Source organism: Peromyscus eremicus, chromosome 6, assembly GCF_949786415.1.
Source record: "Peromyscus eremicus chromosome 6, PerEre_H2_v1, whole genome shotgun sequence".
NCBI classification, from domain to species: domain Eukaryota; kingdom Metazoa; phylum Chordata; class Mammalia; order Rodentia; family Cricetidae; genus Peromyscus; species Peromyscus eremicus.
Genome location: NC_081421.1, coordinates 27,013,258 through 27,038,259, shown reverse-complemented (window position 1 = coordinate 27,038,259; position 25,002 = coordinate 27,013,258). Strand labels below are relative to the sequence as shown.

Sequence of the window (25,002 nt, the reverse complement as noted above, 5' to 3'; positions counted from 1 at the left end):
AAATACATATCTTTCTTTAAAATACAACAAAACGAGCAAACAAACCAAATAAGATAAAAAAATTGGAGAATTCTAAAGTACTTGATTGCCACTTAAAAGATGCTCAACAGGGAGATATCAACTGGTGTGTCTAGTGAAGAATAATATTAAAGAACCATATTTTAGTGGGAATGTCCAAAGGTTGATACACATCTTCATTGTATCAAGATTCACACCATGGTTCATTGGTTTGATGTGATTTGGCCCTCATGGGCTTATCTGCTCTAAATTTAGTCTCAAGTGTGACAGTGTTGGTAGGTAGTGTCACTTTTAAGAGACAAAGCCTATAATGAAGCTTCTCTGTCATTGGAAGTGCTGCCTTCTGAAGAGATTAATGCTGTTCTGGAACCCTTTAGTCCTTGCATCAGGACTATTGTCAGAGAGTAAGACAGCCTCCTTGTCACTCTGTCTGGCTTCCTCTCACACCATGTGGTCTCTCCTAAATGCCCCATCTGTGAGGCCATTTGCTATGATGTGACATTACCAGGATGCCATGAGCAGAGATCAAACAGTTGCAACTAGACCATTTGTCCTTTCAAAACACTGAACAACAGAAAATAGTCTTGCATGTCTGATTATGATGGTACACAAGAGTTTGAGGAGGCACATTGCCATTGATTTTAATCTCTCTACTATTTTCTATCTATCTATCTACCTATCTATCTATCTATCTATCTATCTATCTATCTATCTATCTATCTATATCTATATCTATCTATATCTCTGTCATCAATTTCTATCTATCAATCTACTTCTCAATCTATGCTTGTGAAAATCTGTTGTTCCTTACAAACACTTGTGGTTCAACAGTTGCTCAAAAATAATTTTTCAAAGCCCAAAGGTGGAAGAAAATGAATATGTTACTTTGTCAGTTATGGCATGAGCCTTAGAATGTTGACATCAGTGGTCTGTCACCCTGACTACTACAGAGAGCTCAGACTTCAGTAGTTGGTCTACCAACTGCTGTGGCCATCTTTGGTGTTTAGTGCCAAGAAGGGAAAAGATAATTTCACGTTCATTGAAAGGTACTCCATTCCAGGCTCTACTGTAAAGGTATTTTTAATAAGTAGTTTTGATTCTCATGATAGACTAATGGCATCAGGATCTATTCATTCTCTCTCTCTCTCTCTCTCTCTCTCTCTCTCTCTCTCTCTCTGTCATATCTATTTATCATCTATCTTCCTTCCTTCCTTCCTTTCTCTCTCTCTCTCTCTCTCTCTCTCTCTCTCTCTCTCTCTCTCTCTCTCTCTTTCTTTCTCTGTCAACTCTATCTATCTATCTATCTATCTATCTATCTATCTATCTATCTATCTATCTATCTATTTCAATGTATCAATCTACCTGTCAAACTAAGGTTGTGAAAATCGGTTGTTCCTTACAAACACTTGTGGTTCAACAGATGTTCAAAAATAATTTTTAAAAGCCCAAAGGTAGAAGGAAATGAATATGTCACTTTGTCAGTTATGGCATGAGCCTTAGAATGTTGACCTCAGTGGTCTGTCACCCTGACTACTACAGAGAGCTCAGACTTCAGTAGTTGGTCTACCAACTGCTGTGGCCATCTTTGGTGTTTAGTGCCAAGAAGGGAAAAGATAATTTCACATTCATTGAAAGGTTCTCCATTCCAGGCTCCACCGTAAAGGTATTTTTAATAAGTAGTTTTGATTCTCATGATAACTAATGATATGAAGAGGTATTCTGTCTTGATTCCAGCAGATCATGTGAGCAAATTCTTAACTCAGCCATGGCTTCATGAACAGCTACCCATGTTAGTAATATTCACTACCAATCCCCTAAATAAATATGGTTATCATGTCAGGGGAGGTATGTTCTAGGATACACATGAGAATAGTATCTGTAAATCTACAAAATTATCTGTCCAAGTTATGAGAGATGGTTATTTTCTGATCCTTCTAATTGTTTTACCCACTATGACCACAAAGGTTTATTGGAAATGATCAGATTTCAAGCCAAAATATAAAAACTCTCTGGTTTTCAGCAAATTGTTATGGTTTCCCATATATATTGTGTTCTTTAGAATTTATTTCCCTATATTTTAACATTGATTCAGATTAGACAGGAATGACTTTCCAAACATGTCATTTACTTTCAAATTTGTTTATCATGAAGCTGAGTTGGTACTATTTTTTAGCATATCTTTACATGTGTGAGGACACGTGCTTGACATGTGTGAGGACAACCATTGGCTGTTGGATTCTCTCTTTGATGCTTTGATTCACAGGTATCTTGAAGCTAAATGAAAGCTATGGTGTTTCTGTGCATATTCCTTAAAGAGATAACATATGTCTTGGGAAGAGTAATACTCACTTGAAGAACTGTATATTTTGAATAGTCAAACTCTGTGAGCGTGACACAGTAAAGAAACCACTGAAAGTGCTGCTCCATAATTACAGGGAAGAATTTTATTGTGGATAAGAGAGAACGTTCAGAGGCGTCTGGAAGAGTTCAGAGTAGAAATAAAAAGAAACAGACTTGATGTGACAAAACAGTCTGTGAGAGAAGGGAGAACAGCAAAAGGGAGTAGTGGAGATGGCTGGGGCAGGGGGATACCTCGACTTCCTAAAGAGAGCAAGGGGGTTCCAGAACACTTTGGGAGTCTGCATAGTGCAGGAGGTAGGGTGGTTGTGAAGGGACAGGACAGTAGATGGGGCCGTGAGATATACAGCAAGTACTTTTGAATCGAGACACAGGGGACCTGGGAGGCAGCATGGGTGTTGACAGCAGCCACAGGTCACTGGAGAGCCATAGGTCCCTTCTACCAGAGGCAACGGGAATGACTCCTTCTGCTGTTCGAGATCCATTTCACAAATTCTGGATGAGTGCTAATTTTTGCTTTTGTTTGGTTGGTTTTGTTTGGTTGTTTTCTAACCACCGGAGATCCTTCTATAGTCCACCTTGTGCTGACAAAGACTGACATGTCTGGATATATGTGCTCCCGAGACCTGACTTGTTTAAATAATTAGGAAAAACCTTTTTTTAATATATATATATATTTCTTTCACATCTATTTATGACAGCCTACAAAGAAATGGGTTAATTATGGCATTTCAATACATAGATTACTTTCTTATTTGTTTTCTTTACCACACTCCAACATATCAGTCATTTTAAAACATAATTACACAGCAGAAAATCTTTATAAAGAACTTTACAATTTGGTAGAGTTTTGTTATCTTAATTAGTACTGTATAATTACACCCATCAGTGAAAACACACAGTTTGCAGAAGGTACAATCTTTTACTATCACCAGAATTAAATCACTTTAAAGACATGGGCATTCTAGTCTTACATGATCTTTCTATGATTATTATATGTCCAAGGTATAATACATAATGAACTATGAGATTTACACAGCATCTTCCAGGTTGTTTCAGTCACAATCCTTTGTGCCTCTAGGCTTTACTTCTTCTAAGCATGTACCTCTCCTCCATAGTCTTCAAAGCTACCTGACTTACCTGTGCATGCAGCTTTCTGACTGTCTCACTAAGGCACATTTGTCTATAAAGTATCCTGTGATTCTTGCATGTTAGACTCTAAGGTTCACAGTGTTAGTGATGTCTGCATGCTGCTTTTATCACACGGACCTTTGATAGGTTAAAAGAATTAGGATCGAGAGTCTTTGGGGATAAATCTGCATTTCACAAGGTTTTGCACAAGAATTCCTTTTATTGCACACATATTATTGCAGTTAGGGTTGGCAATGACATCCAAGTTGCTGCTCCAATGGCCAGTTTTTGGGAGTCGCCTACTTTGGCCCTCATTTAATGTTAGCCGTTGATCTCTCCTTTCTTGTGAATCCCTCTAGCGTGTGAATATTTCTTCTCTCCAACAGGATGCCTTGCAATGTGTTACTACTTCATTTATAAATCATGAATAATGTTGGTAAATCCAAATTATTTTTAAAAAATTGATATTTTTATTGTTCAATTTTTAAAATGATTTAAAATGAGATGGAATTACATCACTCAGCCCTTTTCTCACTCTAGACTAGTGGTTTTCAACCTGTGGGTAGCGACCCCTTTGGGATTCTTTTATCAGATATTCTGCATATCAGATATTGACATTAGGATTCATAACAGTAGCAAAATTACAGTGACAAAGAAGTAATGAAATAATTTTACAGTTGGGTGTCCCCACAACATGAAGAACTGTACTAAAGGGATGCATCATTAGAAAGGTGGAGAACCACTTCTCTGGACTCTACCAGCGACCCTTGTTCAGACTGTTCCCAGGCCCCTAAGTTGATACCTTCTGGAAAGAGAGCCCACTCCTGCAGTCTGTTCCCAGTGCTTCCTTTCCTAAGCACCCTCTTCTTTTCTGTTGATAACTCAACAGAGTCCTTCCTGTTGGAGAACTGAGCCTGTGTTTTAATATCATTCACCCTTTGAAATTAGGTATCAATTAACAACCACTGAATACCTGTTCTGCTAGTTGGAGACCTGGACCAGGAGAAGCCTTTTTTTCCTACATGGAAACCCTTGAGGAGAAAGCCATGGGAGGGATACATCGAACCTTGCTGTGCCAAGGCCCCGTGGAACTCAGAAGAGGCTGGAGAAGGAAGAAACAACATCTCTCCTTGTTCAGTGATGTTTTGATTGTATCTAATAATCTGTGAGTATGTGCATTGTGCCTTCCTTACTATGAGAGGCTACACTTTGATTAGGCCTTGTTGTTCAAAACTAAAAAAGGTTTTTTATTTCTTTTATTTTTTGAGATTATAAATACTTCATTATCATCTCCCCTTTCCCTTTCCACTTGACAAGTCCTCCCATATTCCCTCTCTTGCTCTCTTTGAAAATCATGGCTTCTTTTTTATTAATTGTTGTTCCATATATATGTATATTAAAACATATGTATGTATATATACAATACATATGTATTTTTAATTATACATATATTAGACACTTGTATATATGTTTTCAGGGCTGTCTATATGCTATCGGGTGACCAGTTGTTTTGCTCTTTGATCCTGGGGAAAGAATAGCAACAAACTTGGAAAGGAGGCAGATGTGGAAGCACATGCCAGGAATTCCAGCACTTTGGAAGCTAATTTATGAGTATCGCAAATTTATGGATCTTGTGGAGACATCTTCTCAAAGCAAAATATTAAAAAACATGATAATCAGGGGCCCTCTTGCTTGGTGTTTACAGATAGATTGTAGAAACAGGAGGGGAAATCCCTGATTATGATGGTTGCTCATAAGGGGCCACACATGCGAACCTCTGTGAGCTCATAACTTCCAAAGTGGTGTGAAGAGATGAAAAGCAGCTACTATCCCTAAACCAATCAGGGGAAACTTAGACATCAACTAGGTCCAGCATGGTGATCGTGTGGATGACATAGGAAACTGCTGTCATTGAAGCTTTATACATGGTGGTATTGTCACATAGAACGGTGGAGGTATTTTCTGGGATCACCTCTCCAGAGGATCGTAGCCTTCATATTACTCTGAAAGGTACGAAATAGGTACTGGCCTTATCATGTAAATATTTTAAGGGTGTGTTCTCATAAATACGTAAGTAGACTGGAGGACAGGCATCAATAGAACAGTTCATTCAGTTTTGGGGGTAAACGTTCTAGTCATCAGTGATTAATATTGCTGAAGATCTACTTCACAAATGGTGGGAAGAAGGGAGGGTGCAGGAGAGAGTTCTGCTCTGCATTCTAGACACAGCCAACTGGGTCCATTTCCTTTCAACCCTGAACAGTCCCCCAAAGTTCCCAGTCTAGACACTGATGGTCAGTTAGTGTCCGACGGCAGCAAGAATGAATGATTGGATGGCCTGGCTGTCTACCAACCTGTCCATCTTCCTTATCATTTCTCCTCAGCACCCCTTCATGCCATGGTTGGAAATCCTCATATTTTAATGTGAAAAGATAGTAATAAACTCATTTGAAATAAATAAAACATACTGATAATTTCCCATATGTGTGTAATTTGTGAATGTAAGTGAAATTCACTGTGTTTTTTGAGAATAAATGAAAGTAAAATGGTTGACTTTCCTAAAAGACAAAGTTTTTGTTCTCCTTCTGTTGTGTTACAATGGTAATTAAAACTATCTGAGATTGTTGTTTATATTAAGGGAAGAGGATTATCAAGCTTATAAGAGATGATTTTCATTATTTACATTTTCAAGGCAGATTATCCTTTAACACAAATATTAGAATTAGAGGTTTCTAGTTTAAGCATTTCATATTATATATGTGTGTGTGTGTATAATAATTGTGTATTAATATATATGAGATTAGGTGTCTTGAGGGAGAAAAGAAATGGAAATATAGATGTTTCAGATATTTGATACATATGTATGTATGTGAATCCTGAAACGAATGTTACATGCTATGCTTGCATTTTGACTAGAGCGTGTTCCATTAGATGGGGCGGGCCTTCTTTCATGGGAGTATCATGTTAGTTTTCAGATGTTTTGGATTTGAGAAGATTTACATGTGGGGTTTTTGAACCAGAGGTTATACTTTTGACGTAGTGTTCTCTGAATCTGAGAGAGAGTGAATCATCTTCAATTATGTAGCCACCTATTAGCTCACTAGTCTCCAATGGAGAGTTCCATGCCCAGGTTCACACAAAAAGTGCCCCGGGTAAAACACAGTCAATCATAAAAAAATACAAAAAAGTATGGGTGTGGGAAGCAGAGTGGTCCAGAGATAGAAGGGAAAGAAGATAGAGTAATAGATAATAATCAGAACACATTGAATACGCATGTGAAATTATCAAAGAACAAGCTCCATATAAAAAAAATAAAGAAAGAAGGAAAATTAATGCTCCCAAGACAGTTGTTTCTCAAGAACACTTTTGATAGCATCAGAAGGCTTGGTAGGAAGACATATTTGTAATCATCTGACTAGGTTATTGAAGAACAGAATCCTCTTTGTGGTTAGTTGTATGAGAAACACATCGTGGGTTTACTAAAGGAGCAATTGTACTGAACTCAGATTGTCCTGAGCAATTGCTCACATGACTTGCTAGGACAGGGAGAGGGACAACAGAATATGAATTTTATTAAGTTAGGCAACATTTCTATATTGTTTATTTGGAAAAGATCATTAAATGTAACTAAGTAAAATATAAAACATTTAACTAATTTTCTTGGTATTGAAGTTATGGAAATAAACAAGCAGAAAAGTTTAGCACTTAACTAAATAGAGGGGAGAAATATTGAAGCACATGGTTTTCTAAAAATGCCGTGTCTCTAAAATACACAGTATGGTCATTCTAAACATTCACCAATCAGAAAAAAGACCAGACTATGGCTATTCTTGGCCATTGAAAAGTGTGAACCTCATAACTTCCTTCAGCACAGGCTTTGCTGAGGCGCATCTACCATGGCATGAGCCCTGCCTGTGTGATAGAAATGGATGAGTCCTCCTCTGCTCTGGAGCAGGAAGAACTAGATCTTACCACAAGTAATTCCAACTACAGTGAAAAGCAAACTAACAGATTGCCTCGATTCTCTCTCTAGGCGTAAGAGAAACTTTAAGATAAAATATGTCATCCCACTGAGTTATCTGATGGGTGACTATGTGGACATAGTCCGGACAGACAACAGCTCTGCTTGCAAGTCAATTCTCCTGTCCTGGCCTGTGGGAAATTTTGTGGCTACCTTTCGGTAAGACCTACAGCTTGGACTTGTGTTCACAAGAAGCTGGCTGTGGAAATTGTGGGTCAACTTAATGCCATCTAATTCACAGGGAAAAAACCAAATCAATGAACCAGAATGTTTACAAATTAAGAAACCATGTTATTCTGATTGTATACAGGCTGCCAACTCAAGTTTTTTCCTCCCATGATGACCCTAGTTTATACTTTCCACCACACACATTTCTTCATGAAACTAGACTCCTTAGATTTTCACCTGTGATGTTCATCAGGACTCTACAAGATTCCTGGGGTAGAAATGAGATGCATTCTGTTCTTTGAAGGATATGGACAAGTCAAGGCCTTACTCCATTCCCCACATTCTTCTTCCCCAAATGATCTGGTATTCTCTGGGTTTTGAAAGTAATCTCACTCCAATGGTATTGTGTAGTATAAATTTGAAAATTACCTCCTACACTCCCAAGTTAATTTCCTAAAAAAAATAGTATTTAACCGTACAGATGAACCTAGTTACTCATTAAAAGCTCAGGTTCTTAAATGTTTGTGTAGTGGAATATCATTGGTGTCTATAGACAACACATGAGGACCGGTGTCATTAGACCATCAGAATCAGAGTTAATTTGTGGAGTGCAGGTAAATGTCAATTCACATTCTTATCTTTCATGAGAGGATCTGATCATGGTATACCAAGAATACCTTGAGTGCAGTCATTGGAATCACAGGGATAGTGTAGCATATACCTGCTGTGGGAAAGCATACACCAGTATTCATCTTTCTTTTCCACATGAAGAATTCATCATATACAACCCCCCAATTTGGACTCTCCTTATTCCTCTGTCCAAACTTGTAGCCTCACTCCAGAATTTACTCAACTAACATAAACACTTGCAGGTTTTATAAACTTTCTAGGTTCTGTGAGTTTGCTCTTTACCTGAGAAAAACATTTCCTCAGAAATCTTTGAGGAAGAAGATCATCTTTGTGTCATTCTCTAAATACACTCTTTTCCCTTGTTAATATTCCTGAAGATTATCTATAGTTAATGCTTAGTGTTTCTCCCACATTGAATATGAGAGAAAGTGCTGTATTTAGGGGTTTATGAAGAGTTTCATAACAGCATTTCCATTAAACTTTTCTTTTTATGAAGGAGTGAAATTTGGAAGTCATATTTAGACTAGTTCACATTCAGTTGAATATGTATCAGTGTCTTCAACCAGCATATCACTAAGTGTCTTTAAAGTTCCTGCTATGTCACTTTTGTAATTGGTGATATTAGATGATTACGTAGACAACCGTCTGTACATGTGAAGGTTGGGAATCACAGGCATAACCCACCCTTCTGATGAAACTGGTTACAGGCAGAATATAAAGTGGATGAGCAGGTAATTGTAGAAACATGAAATGTGCTGGTCTCTGGGCAAAAATCAGTCCATAGTTCCACAGGAAGTTACATAGAATTTCCATGTGACTCTGCAGCTCCAAACATGGGTGTAGAACCATTGAAAAAGGGAGAAGAAAAGTCTGTGCATGAATGTTCTTCACAGCATGGATCATTGTATCCAGAGTGTGGAAACAACTCACATATTAAACTTATGAATGGAAAAACAATACATGGCACAGGGATGTGGGCAAGGGGAAATAAAAATAGTGAAATGCACGGCCAGCCTCCACACTATAGTGAACTTCTTATCATGGAAGATTTCCAGTGAAATAACAGGTCAATCAGAATCCCAGTCATGTGGAGAACGCCACCTACACCTGCACCCTCATTGATGACAACTGGCTTATAATATTTTTATGAGGAATAGTCTTAAAAATCTTTGCATAAGTGTTTCAAGAGTCTAATTTGTTTTTCACTTTTTATATTACAGTTCCATGGAACAGAAAGATTGGTGGTATTTTTATCTCCAAAGGTATTTTACTAGTATTCATGTTTTAATTCCTTGGTGGTGTAGGAATATAGGAATGGTAGTCTGTGATATATATATATATATATATATATATATATATATATATATATTCTGATATACATATATATTCTGATATAATCTGATAGATTGTCTCCAAATGTGGTGTTGATTAGATAAACCCTGACTACTGTTTTATTTTCTCCTGTTAACATGCATATTTTGTTTAATTTTGAGGAAGTCCTGCTTGCCATGCTCTTCATCATCTCTTCTTTAATCTATATATTGGGGTAAACAGTACTCCCAGACTTATTTTAAACTCCCATCAGTACAGGTTACTCTACCATCCACACTCAAACCAATCACTGCTTCCTACTTTGAAATCAAGCAGGTTCCTGCCCCTCCCTGTCACACAAAACAATTGAGGATTGGATATGCTTCAAAAATCACATCTTAGGGCAATGTGCTATTACCTATGGGAGGCTAGCTCCCACCTTTTAAAGGGTTCCTATTAGGAGGAGAGAGGAATAAGAAAATATTAGATAGAAAGATAGTGAAGAGGAAAAAGACAGAAACACAGGATATTTTTGGGAGAACCTGGATCAAAACTCACCAGCCCCTTCTGCCTCTTCAAAAGGGACTTTTATAATGATGTCAAGGGGTAGGGCAAAAGACCTCCTCTTTGCTAGATCAAAGCACACCACACAGTCAAGTGTAGACCCTTCCAAATACCTGGTAACCATGCCTGTGGTCAAACCATCCCTTTATGTAGCCCTACTGGGTAAAGCAAGCTCAAATTCTTGGACCCTGAGTAAGTTCTTACTAGGAAACCTCTGTGGTTGTCTATTCCTCCTGCTTTTTAATACATTAAAGGACTCCTCAGACCCCTCAGATGGACTGTGCCTGCCTTAAGTCATCCTTCTTTACTAATCATCTTTACCCATCGTGGAGATACACTTTCCATCAAGCATACTCTGTCATCAATTAGCAGCTAGCAAGAAGAACTTTACCCGTCTCTGACTACCAGCCTTTGGCAGGGGGAAGTGCAGAGCTGAACTCAGCTCTGACTCAGGTCCCTACTAAGAGCTGCAAGTAGTTCGAATAACCACAGCAATCCCTATGGCTGCCACCCCCTGCTCCCCAGTAAAGGAGTAGAGGATGACCAAGATGGAATGTCCTTTTTGTATGGGTCTAAGATGTTTATAACAGACTTAGCTGTGCCAAGCCCTTTTTTAAATCAATAAACTCTTGATGCAAAGGCATCAAATAAATCAATAAATTCCTGATGCAACTGCATCAAACCTAAAGACTCCCTTAGATTCACCAAACCATGGTTCATTAATATTATGGGTGACTTTGCCATTCTGATAGGAGACACCCCCCTCCAGAAGTTCCCTTCTGAGAAGGAGAGACCTGAAGAGCTTCCAGTTTTTGAGAAAGAGAAATTACGAAGTTTTCCAAGCACTTTAAATTTAGTTCCTCCCTTGTCTAATCCCAAGACTTCTGTTCCTTAAACTGGGCTTCATGGCCAAGAGGGAACTGACCCTGATTGAATGACGTTGTAAAGCATTCTCATCTACTGGCACCTCTGGCAGAGCAGTGGGTTTTGTTTTGCCTATATCTACCTCAGGGAAAACTCCCTCCTGCACAGGACTTAGATCTAAGCTGTCCTGAATTAATGCCCACAGACTAAAAGCTTCCACTGGAATTTTTTCCAGCCCATGTTCCTCATGATATTTTTGCATTTCAACTCTAATTCTTCCCCAGGAGTCTGCATCCAGAGTCCCATAGTCAGAAAACCAAGGACATGGCTCCTCTACGAACTCCAGGAACCTCTGTACTTATAGTTGTTCTACCTGAACCCCCTAGTTTCCAAACTCTCTACAAGCGAGTATACAAACATCTGCCTACTGTTTCCCTGCCCTATGGCAGCTTTTCTCCTCAGACTGCTAAGCCCGCAGTGGCTGCTTGTTCCTGGACGCTGTTTTCAGGTCCGGCACTATGGAAATTCTACTCTTACCCTAAGTTTCTTCCTACACAATATTCCTATACCCAAACCCTACATTTTTTTCTTAATTTAATTGATAGAAATTAAGAGAGAGAGAGAGAGAGAGAGAGAGAGAGAGAGAGAGAGAGAGAGAAACCTAGACAGAGAGAGATACTTGCTGTGGCCTAACTTTTCTATGTTTTTGCTCCCAAAGAATAAAATACCACTGCCTTAACATTAATACAAAACCAGAAACGTCCAGCTGCTTCTGAAGTGCTTCCACCCCCATGTACTTCCTCTGCACCCAAGTCCCTAGTTCTGGTGCCAATCTGTGTGAGGCCAGCTCCCACCTTTTAAAAGGTTCCTGTGAGGAGGAGAGAGGGATAAGAAACTTTTAGATAGAAAGATAGTGAGGAGGAGAAAGACAGAAACACAGGATATTTTCAGGAGGACCTGGATCAAAACCACCAGCCCCTCTGCCTCTTCAAAAGGGATTTATATAACAATACCAAGGGGTGGGGCAAAAGACCTCCCCCTTTCTAGATCAATGCACACCACACAGCCAATTGTAGACCCTTCCAAATACCTGGTAACCATACCCATGGTCAGATCATCCCCTTATGCAGCCCTGCTGGGTAAAGTAAGCTCAGACTCTCAGACACTGCATAAGTTCTTAATAGGAAACCTCTGTGGGTCTCTACAATTACCTAAACATGTCTTTGTTGCTGAAATATTTTTGAACATTCCCTAATCTATAATGCATATTGCTGAACTGATAGTCTTTTATTTAAAACCAACATGATATTGATAAAATATTAACAATGCCTAGTGCAAAATAAGATATTAACAAATTCATTACTGCATTGTGTGTTTTAATGCATTTGAACAGGTCCATTAATGAAGCCACAAAGAGCTACAGGAAGCATGTTAAACTCCCGATATTCACCGAGGACATCCCAAGCTGTGCCAGTGTATGTGAATATAAAACCAAAAATGACATCCCAAGTTCATGACTAGGAGAGAGACAGGCAGTTTGTAGAGCAATGGAAGATGGGGACATAAAAAGAGTGTGGAGGGGAGAGAGAGTTTGAGATTTAGGTAGTATTTTGTTGAAAAGGTATATGTGTATGCCATGCATACATGTCTTTCATATGTGATATGTAGAAAGCAACATGAAGCAAGATTGATCCACATTAGCAACAGTGCTAAAAAAAAAAGAAATATTTTTTGGTTATATGACTGAAGATTGAGTCAGGTAGTTCCAACAACATATATTTCCAAGCTAAGTATTCCTACTGGAATTAAATTTTTTTCCAGTCCTTATTGCTTACATAGAGACTCACATGTTGTTTCTACTATTCCTTATTTTAAAATGTTTTTGTCTAATCATAAATAATTCTAATCATAGAAAATTATCATAAACAATTTTTAAGCAAAATATTGTCAAGAATTTTATTCACTCTCCATACTCACCTGCTTGATCATAATTGACCTCTATGAACCCGTCCCTTGCTCCTTCTCTTTGTCTCTCACTGTGTGTTCTCTCACGTGCTTTGAAGAACAGCTACATCACCATGTGAATCTCAAGACATAAGGACATCCTTTCATGGAACTTCAGTTGAGAATCCACCTGTAGACACTTAACATTGCTGTGTGAGTGTGTGTGTGTGTGTGTGTGTGTGTGTGAGAGAGAGAGAGAGAGAGAGAGAGAGAGAGAGAGAGAGAGAGAGAGAGAGAGAGAGAGAGAAAGAGAGAGAGAGGAGAGAGAGAGGAGAGAGAGCGAGAGCATGTGTGTAAATAGTCTTTAAAATAAGTCTTATGACTTCATACATACTAGAGAGTTGTTCTGTCATTGAGTTACACCCATGTCTATTAATATACTTGTTTGCTTTTCTGGTTTGTTTTTCTAATTTTTCTATTTTTGTTCCCATTCCACTACTGGATTGACTGAAGATCAGCAATTTAGCTATTATATAGAATGCTGAGCATTGAAACCTTTCCTACTATAAAAACAGGATGGAATCCAGCTGAAAGGATTGCCATCTTTCTGACTTTTATATAAAACACATTTAGAGTCAATATTCTAATGTGTCACTGTTGAAATTGAACTCGAGTAACCAAGGTGTGTCTGATGAAGATAGTTTAGATCATGCAACAGTTGATTCTGCATAGCAGGTCCCCATCATATACAACAGTCCTTAAGGAGAAGTGTTGTATAAAAGTAATTTCTAGCCTGTAATGTAAATCATGAGAACACTCTAGCTAGCTTTGCTGAACCAGATGTGTCTTCAGGGCAGAGCAGAACAGAGCAGAGCAGAGCAGAGCAGAAGAGAGTAGAACAAAATGACCAGTAGGGAAATGTTCTCTTGCCCCTGCTGGCTTGATTTCAGCCATTGCAAATGTTCAGTATTGTACATGAGAAATCTCCCCAATACCTTAAAACACCATTGCAAATGAGACCTAATTCTTTTAAAATAAAATTACCTACCAATTTCCATCCAAGATTCTGTTGCTCTTATATTTTATCCTGCAATATTTTATCCAGTACCCTTTTGCGTAGTGCAGGTGATTGGCTATAGATATGTTTCGGTTTTCTTCATGTGATAATGTGTTTATTTCCCTCTTATTCTTAAAGAGATATTCTCAGAACATAGAACATTCTTTTGACTTTTTGATTCTTAAATATCATCAATCATTTTTCTTTCTCCATGTTTTCCAGTCAGCAATGATCCTTCATACATATTTTTATCTACTTCTTTAAGGTTTTCTTTGATTTTCTATTTATAATTTGGCTTTTTGAGGTTTGATACTTCTTTGAATCATCTGTGTATTTTATTACACTTAAAATAAATCTAAAATTTTTTCTTTGTACAAATTAAGGAAAGTTTTATAGCTATTCTTACTTTAGGACTATTTTGCCTCCTAATTTGCACAGAAAAATTCTTAGAATTGAACATAGATCCCTCAGACTGTTTATATTTTTAAATACATAGATGCAGATGATTTCTAAAATTATCTTCCATAATTTTACACAAGCATACAAATCCATTGCCAACTCACCTACACTACTCCCAAGATATCCCAAAATCATTCTCTCTCTCTCTCTCCTATTGACATCAATTACACATGTAGAAAATAATAATAACTTTTTAAACTTAATCTTGTGTAGATAATAATTAACTGTGCTGTCCTCATGAGTCAATGCTACGGCTGGAAGAAAGCTTTTCACTGCATGCCTATATGATTTTAAATAATATGTTTTGAAATTCATGCCTTGTTAGTGATATCAATAATATTATTTTACCTGATCATTGTTTTTTAATTAGTTTTTTAATGTATAATTTCATTATTATTATACTTTATATTTCTATCTGAGGCTATAGTTATTTTTAACATTAAACATAACTCCTTTATATTATTAAGCATAATTATAAAAATTTATTATTCCTCATAGTTTCAACATGTGATCTATTATGATGTTGGTCTTCACTCTTAAGAATTATTTACATATCCCTGGTTCTTTATATGTCAAGTAATATTTTAACATACACAGCAAAATTATGTTATATTTTCATTTTTAATTCTCCAGTAAACCCTATTTTCAGAAATAGTTTCTTTATATAGACTCTGTCTCTTGCAATGTGTGTTTTATGAACAAAATCACCATCAGGAAGGAATGTACACATCCCTGCAATCATTATTTAGATCTTAATATGTTCCAAATGCTTTGAAAATGCAATATCTTCCAATGATGTGAATTAAAACATTATTAGCCCATCACACAATTTTTTTTGTAAAAAATACTTCACTGTTTTAAAATTATTGAGAAGAGTTTTCACATATTCACCAAAATATCAGAAGCTTTTCTTATTGTTAAAGATATTACTCCTCTCTCTCTCTCTCTCTCTCTCTCTCTCTCTCTCTCTCTCTCTCTCTCTCTCTCATATATATAGCCTATGGTTAGTAAGATGTTAAATCAGTGAGTGTAAGATGTCCTCTTTCATAAAATTCAATTAACCTGGCATGTTACAGTAAAGTTTGGCATCAATCTTCAGCACTGCACACACACTTATTTTCAAGTTAGTCAGTTATGCCTAGCAGTTAAAGGATAATAAATAAAATTGCCTTGAAAGAGGTGGCTTATGGAGTGGTTCCTTTTACCTTGCTTCAGTGATGTTGTTAAGGATAGGGAGAGGGTACTTGTGCTGTTTTTCTCCTTTAAAGGACAGTTTCCTAGAGTCTTCCTACAATCCTTATTGCAGATATATCTGATGTTATAGAAACCATGTGCATAAAACTATACCTATCTATTGATTGTCATATTCTATAAAGATATATTAGAATTCCACTATATCAGTGCTATCAACTCAGATTCCTATCAATTGCTTTCATTCTATTTCCTACACACTATCTTCCTAGATCTTTGGAGAAGATTCTAAACATGAGAGGCAGTAAAGAATTAATACTATGAGCACATTGTTTGTTCTTAAGAGTATTGAGAGATGGGGTTTCATTTCTAAAATCTTCTGGATCTATCACCTCAACAGATTTTTTTTTTAATTTAAGAAAACTTTTTATTCATTTACATACCAACCATAGATCCCCCACTCATTTCCTCCTCCCGTTCCTCTCCAGTCTTCCTCCCCACCGACCCAGCCCCCCACCCCCTCCTCCAAAATGGTAAAGGATGCCGTGGGGAGTCAGCAAAGCATGGTATATTTAGTTGAGGCAGGACCAATCCACTTCCCCTTGCATCTATGCTGAGCAAAGCATCCCACCATAGGTAGTGGGCTCCAAAAGGCAGCTCATGCACCAGGGATGGATCCTGATCCCACTGCCAGGGTCCCCTCAAACAGACCAAGCTACACAACTGTCTCCCTTATGCAGAGGGCATAGTCTGGTCCCATGCAGGTTCCACAGCTGTTGGTCTAAAGTTCATGAGTTCCTATGAGCTTGGTTCAGTTGTCTCTGTAGATTTCCCCATCATGGTCTTGAACCCCCTTACTCATAGAATCCCTCTTCCCTCTCTTCGACTGGACTCTTAGAGTTTGACCTGCTGCTTAGCTGTGGATCTCTGCATCTGCTTCCATCAGTTACTGGATGAAGACTCCATGATGACAGGGTGTTCACCAATCTGATTAGAGGGATAGGCCAGCTCAAGCACCTTCTTCACTATTGCTAGTAGTCTAGGCTGGGCTGGTCCTTGTGGATTCCTGGGAACTTCCCTAACCCCATAATGTCTCCCTCTATTAAGATATCTCTTTCATTGCTCTCCCACTCCATTCCTCTCCCAGCTCAACTATCATGTTCCCTCGTGTACTCATCCCCCATCCTCTACCCTCTACTGCTCCCCCTCCCAGTTTACTCATGGAGATCTCATGCGTCGTCCCTCTATGATCCTCCTTGTTACCTAGCTTCTCTGGAGCTGTGGGTTGTAGTCTGATTACCCTTTGCTTTATATCTAGTATCCACATATGAGTGAGTACATACCATGTTTGTCATTCTGAGTGGGTTACCTCACTCAGGATGATATTTTCTAGTTCCATCCATTTGCCTGCAAATTTTATGATGTCATTGTTTTTTACAGCTGAGTAATACTCCATTGTGTGTATGTACCACATATTCTTTATCCATTCTTCAGTTGAGGGGCATCTAAGTTGTTTCCAGGTTCTGGCTATTATGAATAATGCTGGTATGAACATAGTTGAGCAAGTGCCCTTGTGGTATGGTTGAGTCTGCCTTGGGTATATGCCCAAGAGTTATATCATTGGGTCTTGAAGTAGACTGATTCCCAATTTTCTGAGAAGCCACCATACTAATTTCCAAAAGACTGTACAAGTTTGCATTCCCACCAACAGTGGAGGAGTGTTCCCTTTGCTCTACATCCCCTCCAACATAAGCTGTCTTCAGTGTTTTTGATCTTAGCCATTCTGACAGGTGTAAGATGGTATCTCAGAGTTGTTTTGATTTGCATTTCCCTGATGACTAAGGATGTTGAGCAATTCTTTAAATGTCTTTTAGCCATTTTAGATTCTTCTGCTGAGAATTCTCTGTTTAGCTCTGTAGCCCATTTTTTAACTGGATTATTTGGTATTTTGATGTCTAGTTTCTTGAGTTCTTTATATATTTTGGAGATCAGCCCTCTGTCAGATATGGGGTTGGTGAAGATCTTTTCCCATTCTGTAGGCTGTCGTTTTGTCTTATTTATCGTGTCCTTTGCTTTACAGAAGCGTCTCAGTTTCAGGATGCCCCATTTATTAATTGTTGCTCTCAGTGTCTGTGCTACTGGTGTTATATTTAGCAAGTGGTCTCCTGTGCCAATGCTTTCAAGGCTACTTCCTAGTTTCTCTTCTGTTAGGTTCAGTGTAGCTGAATTTGTGACCTCAACAGATTTCTACACTGAATATCTTCTATTTGCAAAGTCTGACATGGAGAAAGTGCTCATCCATATTGGTATTTTGAAAAGAAAGAAAAGATGCAGCCAGTTCTTATCCTGACTTTCCTAGACCTGCACACATGCTGTGCATGAAAATAAAGATGTAACATGATGGAGGCAGAGCTGGGGTGGAAGGAAAGGCATCAGCTCTCTTTTTAACCCCCACCCCCAATAAGGAAAGAAAATTCAGAATGCTGAGTTCCAGCACCCATGGCTCCACAGTCTCCCTTTATCGTAAAAACCAGTTACCTGCTGTGTTTGAATACCCAGTACTTAAGTACTTAAATTGAAGATAAATATGTTAGACTTACAGTCTTCCAGTGTTATGGTATATAAAGGGAAGAAAATAAGATATTTATTCTATATTAGAGTTGTCATGATAGCCCATAGATTATAAGTGATGATTAGACTATAGCTAATCGTGTGCTTTTAAGTTATTTTATAGCATTTTCTCTGCACTTTTTATAGCCTTTATATGTAAAAACAACAGACTTGGAAACGGTGAATGATGTTATCAAGAAGTTACTACCTATGATAGGAAAGCCTGTAAGTTACTTTCAAGCTACTTTGACTTAAATTTGAGCTTTTTTGAGATCTACATATGTGCAAATGTGCATATAAAGATACACAGAAGACACTTGATCATGATAAATTTACAAATCATATTTTACAATCTCCTTTTAGAACTGAAGCATCTAAGATATAATGATAAATTAGAAAGACATTTTTCTTGAATATTTGTCTAAGGTTCATGTGAAATGAAACTCATAGCTCAATGGTTTTGAGCTATACTTTTAGTCTCCCTGGGCAATTTACATTTTCTATTGTAAAAAATAATTGAGATTTTTTGGTTATACACACATATCAAATTTAAAGACTGCCAGTCATAGAGGGAATGATGTTCTTTTTTATTTTTTGATTATATTGCACTTCATATTTGGTATCTAATTCCTTCTCCTCTCCCATTCCTTCTTCTTTCACTTCTGTGTGTGTGGAGGTGTAGATGTTGTGTTTGGATGTGTTCTTTTTTCTCTCTCTCTTAATATTTATGTGTATGTGTCTATTTCTGTCTTTGTTCTTCTTTCTCTCTGCATACATATCTGTGTTTAACTTTGTCTTTTTGTGTGTAAATATACTGTGTCTCTGTGTATTTATGTCTCTCTTTGTGTATATGTTTTTCTGTATGTGTATATGACCCTCTCTATCACCTCCTGTGAGTTTGTATGATTTCTCTGTGTTGTTCTCTCTGTCTCTGTCTCTCCCTGTGTCTATGCCTGTCTCTCCCTGGGTCTATGACTGTCTCTCTTTCTCTTATTCCCATGGTGTGTTGGGGTGGTGGTGGTAGTGGTGTGTTCATCTGCTTGAATGTATATGTCTGCTCGTTTAAATAATTAAGACTTCTGCAGAGCAATGCAACTGTTTTTAATCCAGAATCAACAACAAAGTACAATTAATGATAACTCCAGTTAAAGCATATTTTTACTTTATCCACTATAGTAGGGTGCTAAATATTTCAACAGAATACTCCATTAGAAAGTTGTTCCAAATGGATCCATAGCACTGTGTACAGTAATTGTGTTGTGGAGCTTGTTTTCAGCATCTGGCCTATTTTCTAGGTTAGACATATGTCCTTCCTCTCCACAGATTGGACATCTCTGAATGGAAGCCAAAAGTTGTTTTTACTCCTAGGCATCCTCAAAGCCTCTCTGTTGTCTATTTTTCCCAGCCTTACTCTTTCAAAGGATACTTTGCTCAAGAAATCATAGGCACTGAGGGTGTATGGCTTTCTGGGTACTAGGTTGTGTGGGCATTTCATGTCAAAGTTCAATATTCCACACACATGTGGACAAACAGATGTAACAGATCTTGGAATAACCTTTTTCTTGGTAACTGTTGATGGGTGAATGTAATTTTTATCCCATGGACATTCACATTCTATTGTGGATCAATAGAGCTAGGCTCCATCAGAAAGGCAAGGCAAGTACCCAAGGGTTTTCTCCTGAAATCATTGCAGGTGACTCAAACCTGTAGTCACAAGACACATCATTAATAGTGATCCTAAAAATTTTCCTGCTGGAGAGCTGGGAATGGCGAGGAAAGGTATTCTTAAAGAATCCACTGTGAAAGATTATCTGTGATGGTTGGTTCTTTTTACCCTCCCCTCCAGAGTGCTCAAGATTACCAACTGTGGTTCTGTCGTAGCCTCCAAGAAGCCCCAAGCCTACTCCAAGGTAAGTAACAGGGAAAACTAAAGGGGGCTGACCAAGGCAATGTTTTCACCCTGAATTCTCAATGTTTTCTTCATTCATTCTTAAAGTTAAATCAACATTAAAAGAAAATAACTTAAACATTATTTCATTCATTTAATTCACAATTACCAACTATTTAATAGAACCTAGTCACATGATACTATCTCTTTATGCAACAGTCTATGGTCTGGTGAAAAATAAAAAAAAAACCTGGAATTTTCCTGTGCATTTCCACCTGAGAAACAGAATTTTCCTAAAAAGATAAACAAAACAAGACTTTGGATTTCTTGATTCTAAATAAAAAAATTTTAATTTTCATTCATTGAAGATTAAAGACAATGCTAGGAGCTAGAGACATGTCTCAGTGATTAAGAGCACTTATTAACTTGTTGTTCTTGCAAAAGGGCTGGTTTTGATCCACAACCATCCCAAACTCGAGTTTCAGGGGATGTGATTCCCTCTTCTGACCTGCTCAGGCACCAGGTGCAACATGGTGCACAGATATACATGTGAGAAAAAAACACTTACATACATAAATAAGTCTAAAACTAAATTTAAAAACTTTAAAGAATATTCAGTTTACTCCAAACTATGTAGCTTCTGTTTTGGCATGAAAATGTGAAATCTAGCCATTTCTCTGAATCCATGTAAATATAGTCAGTTCACATCTCTCTATGATCTCATTGAATGACAGATATTCTGTTCAGACTTTGAGAGCCTTCCTGACTGAATCACCTGCTATTCCTTATGTTGCATTTTTCTGAAATTTTTCCATAAGATTATTGACACGTAGGTAATAGTAATAGAAGAATTATCTGAAGCATTTGGATAAGAATTAAAAATCTGAGATTACTAAGTCTACTCCTGAGGCTGACCTTCAAAAGATACTGAAAAAGTGATGTTCTAAGACATGTAGTATCCCTTAGACAAGTAACAGTGAGGATGTCTGCTGGAGATGAGAGAACATTGCCTTGTTGTTCAAACCTTTCTCATGTACCCTGAGAACAATCTGTGGGGACATTCTTGGTTACTCAAAGTACAGAAATCAGACTAATTTTTATAAATACTTATTTTCCGGGTTTTAGTACACTGGGCAATATCAGGGGAATAACTCACCCACATCTTTGATTTTTTTTTCTTTATGGCACAGGGTATTGATGTGGAGCCCAGGCAGGTAAGGAACTCCTGACCCTCACTGTCACCATCACATGAGTGCTGGGAATACAGACATGTGCCAAAAATGTCTGATCCTTTTGCTTTTTATAAAGTGGATACAATTACAGTTCTCAGTCAATGATAAGACAAATGTGGGGGGCTTATTACAAAATAAATTACTGAAAGGTGTCAACTTGGTAATATTTTAATTCTAAGGTTTGGAAGAGCTTTGCACATCATGGATGCTTCAGAAATCCCAAGAACTTAGCAGTCTTGTTGATTTCTCAGCATTCATTTTGAATGTGTATTTCAACCCACAGGCCATACTCAAGTAAGTATACTCATGCCTAGATTGTTCCATATTGATCCCCTGGAAGCTTCTAGAGTCTACTAATTTAAATGTTACTGTAACTCTTGATCTGATTGTAGCACTGACACTGTATCTGTGTCAGAAGAAAAGGCAAAGCAAGAGCTTAATTATGTTGATGATTCATCAGAAATGGACAAGGGCAAGATTTCATCCTTCCCAGAAAACCATATCCACATCCCAGCACAGACTCTTTAAGGTTCCTTTAGAGAAGAAAAATGTAAAACATGGGAGAGCAAAGAAAGCATCTCTACATTAGTTCCAATTTTGTAGATGTAGTTCTAGCCCACAGTCGCTGTCAGAACACATTCCAAGAATGGAGTCGTGAGAGGAAAATTCTGAGTGCTTGTGAGAAAACTCCATGAAACCAAGACAAAGGTCTTGTGACTTCAGTTTCATCAAAAACACGGAAATGTTCTTGGCATGTGATTTTGTGCTCTTCCCAGGTGTAGCAGATAGGAGTGAGTTCACTTCAGCTGCTGCTACTCTTCAGCCTCTATGGAAAGTATTTTTGCCACATGCAGCTTGTCCTTCTGATTGTGCACTTTGCTCAGGAGACTCTTCTTCACCCTCAGATATCAATTGTCTGATGCTCTCAGTAAAGTTGGCTACTTCATGAGACTTTAGTCCACCTCATGTTAAGGCCCCATATCCCAGGTTTGTGCCCTCTCGAGTGGTAAACAACTGCTGTGTGTCCAGGAGGCTTCTGTGTTTTCAAGGCAAAAACCAGCAGGCCTTAAAACTGTCACAGGGAGCACAGCAGAAGTCCCCCTACACAGTGCGCTGATAGGTCTATGTTCTTCAAACAAAGTGACAAGTTGAAAGTTTTCTGTTTTTAGAGTTCTTGGCTTACACATCCTTACCTCATCAGAGTGGTCCAGGGAGGCTCCTGACGCTCCAGGGTGTACAGTCTACTTGGTCGAGAAGCACAAGGAGAAATCCAATATAACAGTGCATGCTAAAGCACATTGGCAGGTATGCTCACATTCATTACCCTCAGTTTCAACTCATATTCATATTTTCTTCTCATAGAGCATGAGCATCCCTACGACATCATAATGAGAAACATTCAAAGTACCGTCAGTCGACGACGGAAGTCAAGAAAGTGCACAGCTTTTCCTGCCCTGCCTGGGCTGTATGTGGAACAACCAGATCTACAGGGGCGATTCATCCTAAAGCCCAGAGACCCAGCAAGAAGCCAGAAGCAGAGCAGTGAGTCCCTGACCTTCCTTCAAGTGGCCTTTCTCAATTCCAGTTTCTGTTCTGCGTATAATATCAATGCATAGTGTCATTTCTTGTTTGGAAAGGGGCACTGTAAGGAACAAAATCAAAAACCAAACAACATGCCCCAGGCCAGACTTGAGAGAATTCTAAGTGCTGCAAGACTCAGCTTGTCCGTAGGGAGAACATTTCATTCTTCCAGGCAGATTGTCACCATAAGTATGCCAAGATACTGCCTACACATAACCATGTGTGCATACACCTTTGGTCCCATTAGAATATGATTTCTAAGACCTGGATCCCCATATGTTCCGCATCATGTGGTTTCATGATCAGAGCAAAAAATGTCCTAATCACTACACTTAGACAAACCTGTAATGAAAGTTATACAGAAAAGTTGTATGTATGGAAGGGGAGAGCATCTGTTCTGGACTTGGGTAGAAATGGCCTTAGGATTGGAGCCCAGTCTCTAATCTCATTTCAGTTCAATAAACAACTGTGTTTTATGTGTGTCTTTGGATCTGAGTGGACCTAACATTTGTATACTGGGGCCTTTGAATTTATTTAAATATTTTTCAAATTATACTATACTTTCATTATTTTCCCCTTTCCTCTCCTTTCTCCAAAACCTCCCATGAACCACTTTGATTGCTTTCAAATTTTTGTCTTTTAAAAAATTATTACATATATACATGTATAAGTACGTGTGCACACGAACATACACACACACACATATGCTCACTCACTCACTCACTCACTCACTCACTCACTCACTCACACATCTTACTCAATCTGAATGATATTACTTGTGTTTTAAGGCCTGACTGTTTGGTATTGGAAAGCCAACCAGTATATTGTATGCTGAGAAAGACTGTATATTTTGTGTTTTGTTCTGGGACTCCTTTGTTTACTGTTAATGTGTTTGTAGTAACTTTTTTAAGATTTCACTATGGTCCAGTATTCTAAAAGCAATCTCAGAAGGGAAGAAGAAACTTTGATGTCAGCTTTGAACTAACACAGTGGGGCGTGGGCCCAGAGTCTGCCTGACAAACGTAGTCATGGACACTTTCTCAGGAGGGCATCTGCTGCTGATGAAAGAAATTTGACAGTGGCTCTTCAAAAAGCTCAGCAAGAAACCCAAGGATGGGACACTATGACACTGGAGGACAAGAACACGGCTTGATCTGAATACCAGTGAGGGATGCTGGGAAAAAGGAAATGACCACTGAGGCCTCTGATGGGACATAACTCAGGAAGCTTGTTCAACTGGCTATCAAGTACCTCATGATGTAATGTGGGGGCTAGACAGCATTGTGTTGTGAGAATTCCCACCGAAGAACACTCAGATCAAGTCTCTAAGTCTAACAACAGTATAGAGTGTAGAGAAGAAGAACACACACACACACACACACACACACACACACACACACAGGACAGGATGAGTAACCAACTTAAGAACATGGGGAATTTTATATCAGAAATGATAACCTCTTTGTAGGCATTGCAACAGGTACATTATAAACTGGGAATCTGCAATAAAGGTTACATAAATGAAACTACTCCGTGTAATGATCTCATCTCCTCTTTAGATATAGAGGAGCCAACAGTTAAGAGAAGACAGCCTTTCATATCCTGGTTGTTCCACAAGGACTCTGTGCCCCATGAGGACCAAGTGTGCACAGCCCCGCCAGTTGTGAAGACAGGAAAAATCTTTGGAAAAGATCTGACTGCCATTTGTGAGGATGGCAATCTACCCACAGCAATTCTGGTAGGTCTCATATGGTTCTTCTTTGGCTGTCCTGAGGACAAAATTCTGCTTCTTCTAAATACCTCCCCGCTTCAGTTCTATCATCAAGTGGAGAAGCAAGTGTGCATCAAATCGTTGGCTTAAGAATAGGAAGGTAAGAGAGGGCTATTCGCCACAACCGTGTATTGGAAAAGTTGGATTAAATCACTTTACTGTAGTGGAAAATCTGATTACAAATAAACAATGCCTGAGGTCTCA

The 25,002-nt window shown here is 38.3% G+C and overlaps 1 protein-coding gene across 1 annotated transcript in view; it reads left to right on the top strand.

Annotated features, from left to right (window-relative positions):
* Positions 1-1,550: 1,550 nt before the first annotated feature.
* The window catches only part of LOC131912838 (rho GTPase-activating protein 20-like), a 36,987-nt gene continuing 13,535 nt past the window's right edge, over positions 1,551-25,002 (top strand). The window contains 9 exon segments of the mRNA XM_059265086.1: positions 1,551-1,681; positions 4,456-4,672; positions 7,541-7,687; positions 9,547-9,588; positions 12,459-12,540; positions 18,474-18,551; positions 20,173-20,236; positions 22,809-23,056; positions 24,496-24,882. Coding sequence (XP_059121069.1) covers positions 4,530-4,672; positions 7,541-7,687; positions 9,547-9,588; positions 12,459-12,540; positions 18,474-18,551; positions 20,173-20,236; positions 22,809-23,056; positions 24,496-24,882 — 1,191 coding nt within the window. The 5' untranslated portion in view covers positions 1,551-1,681; positions 4,456-4,529.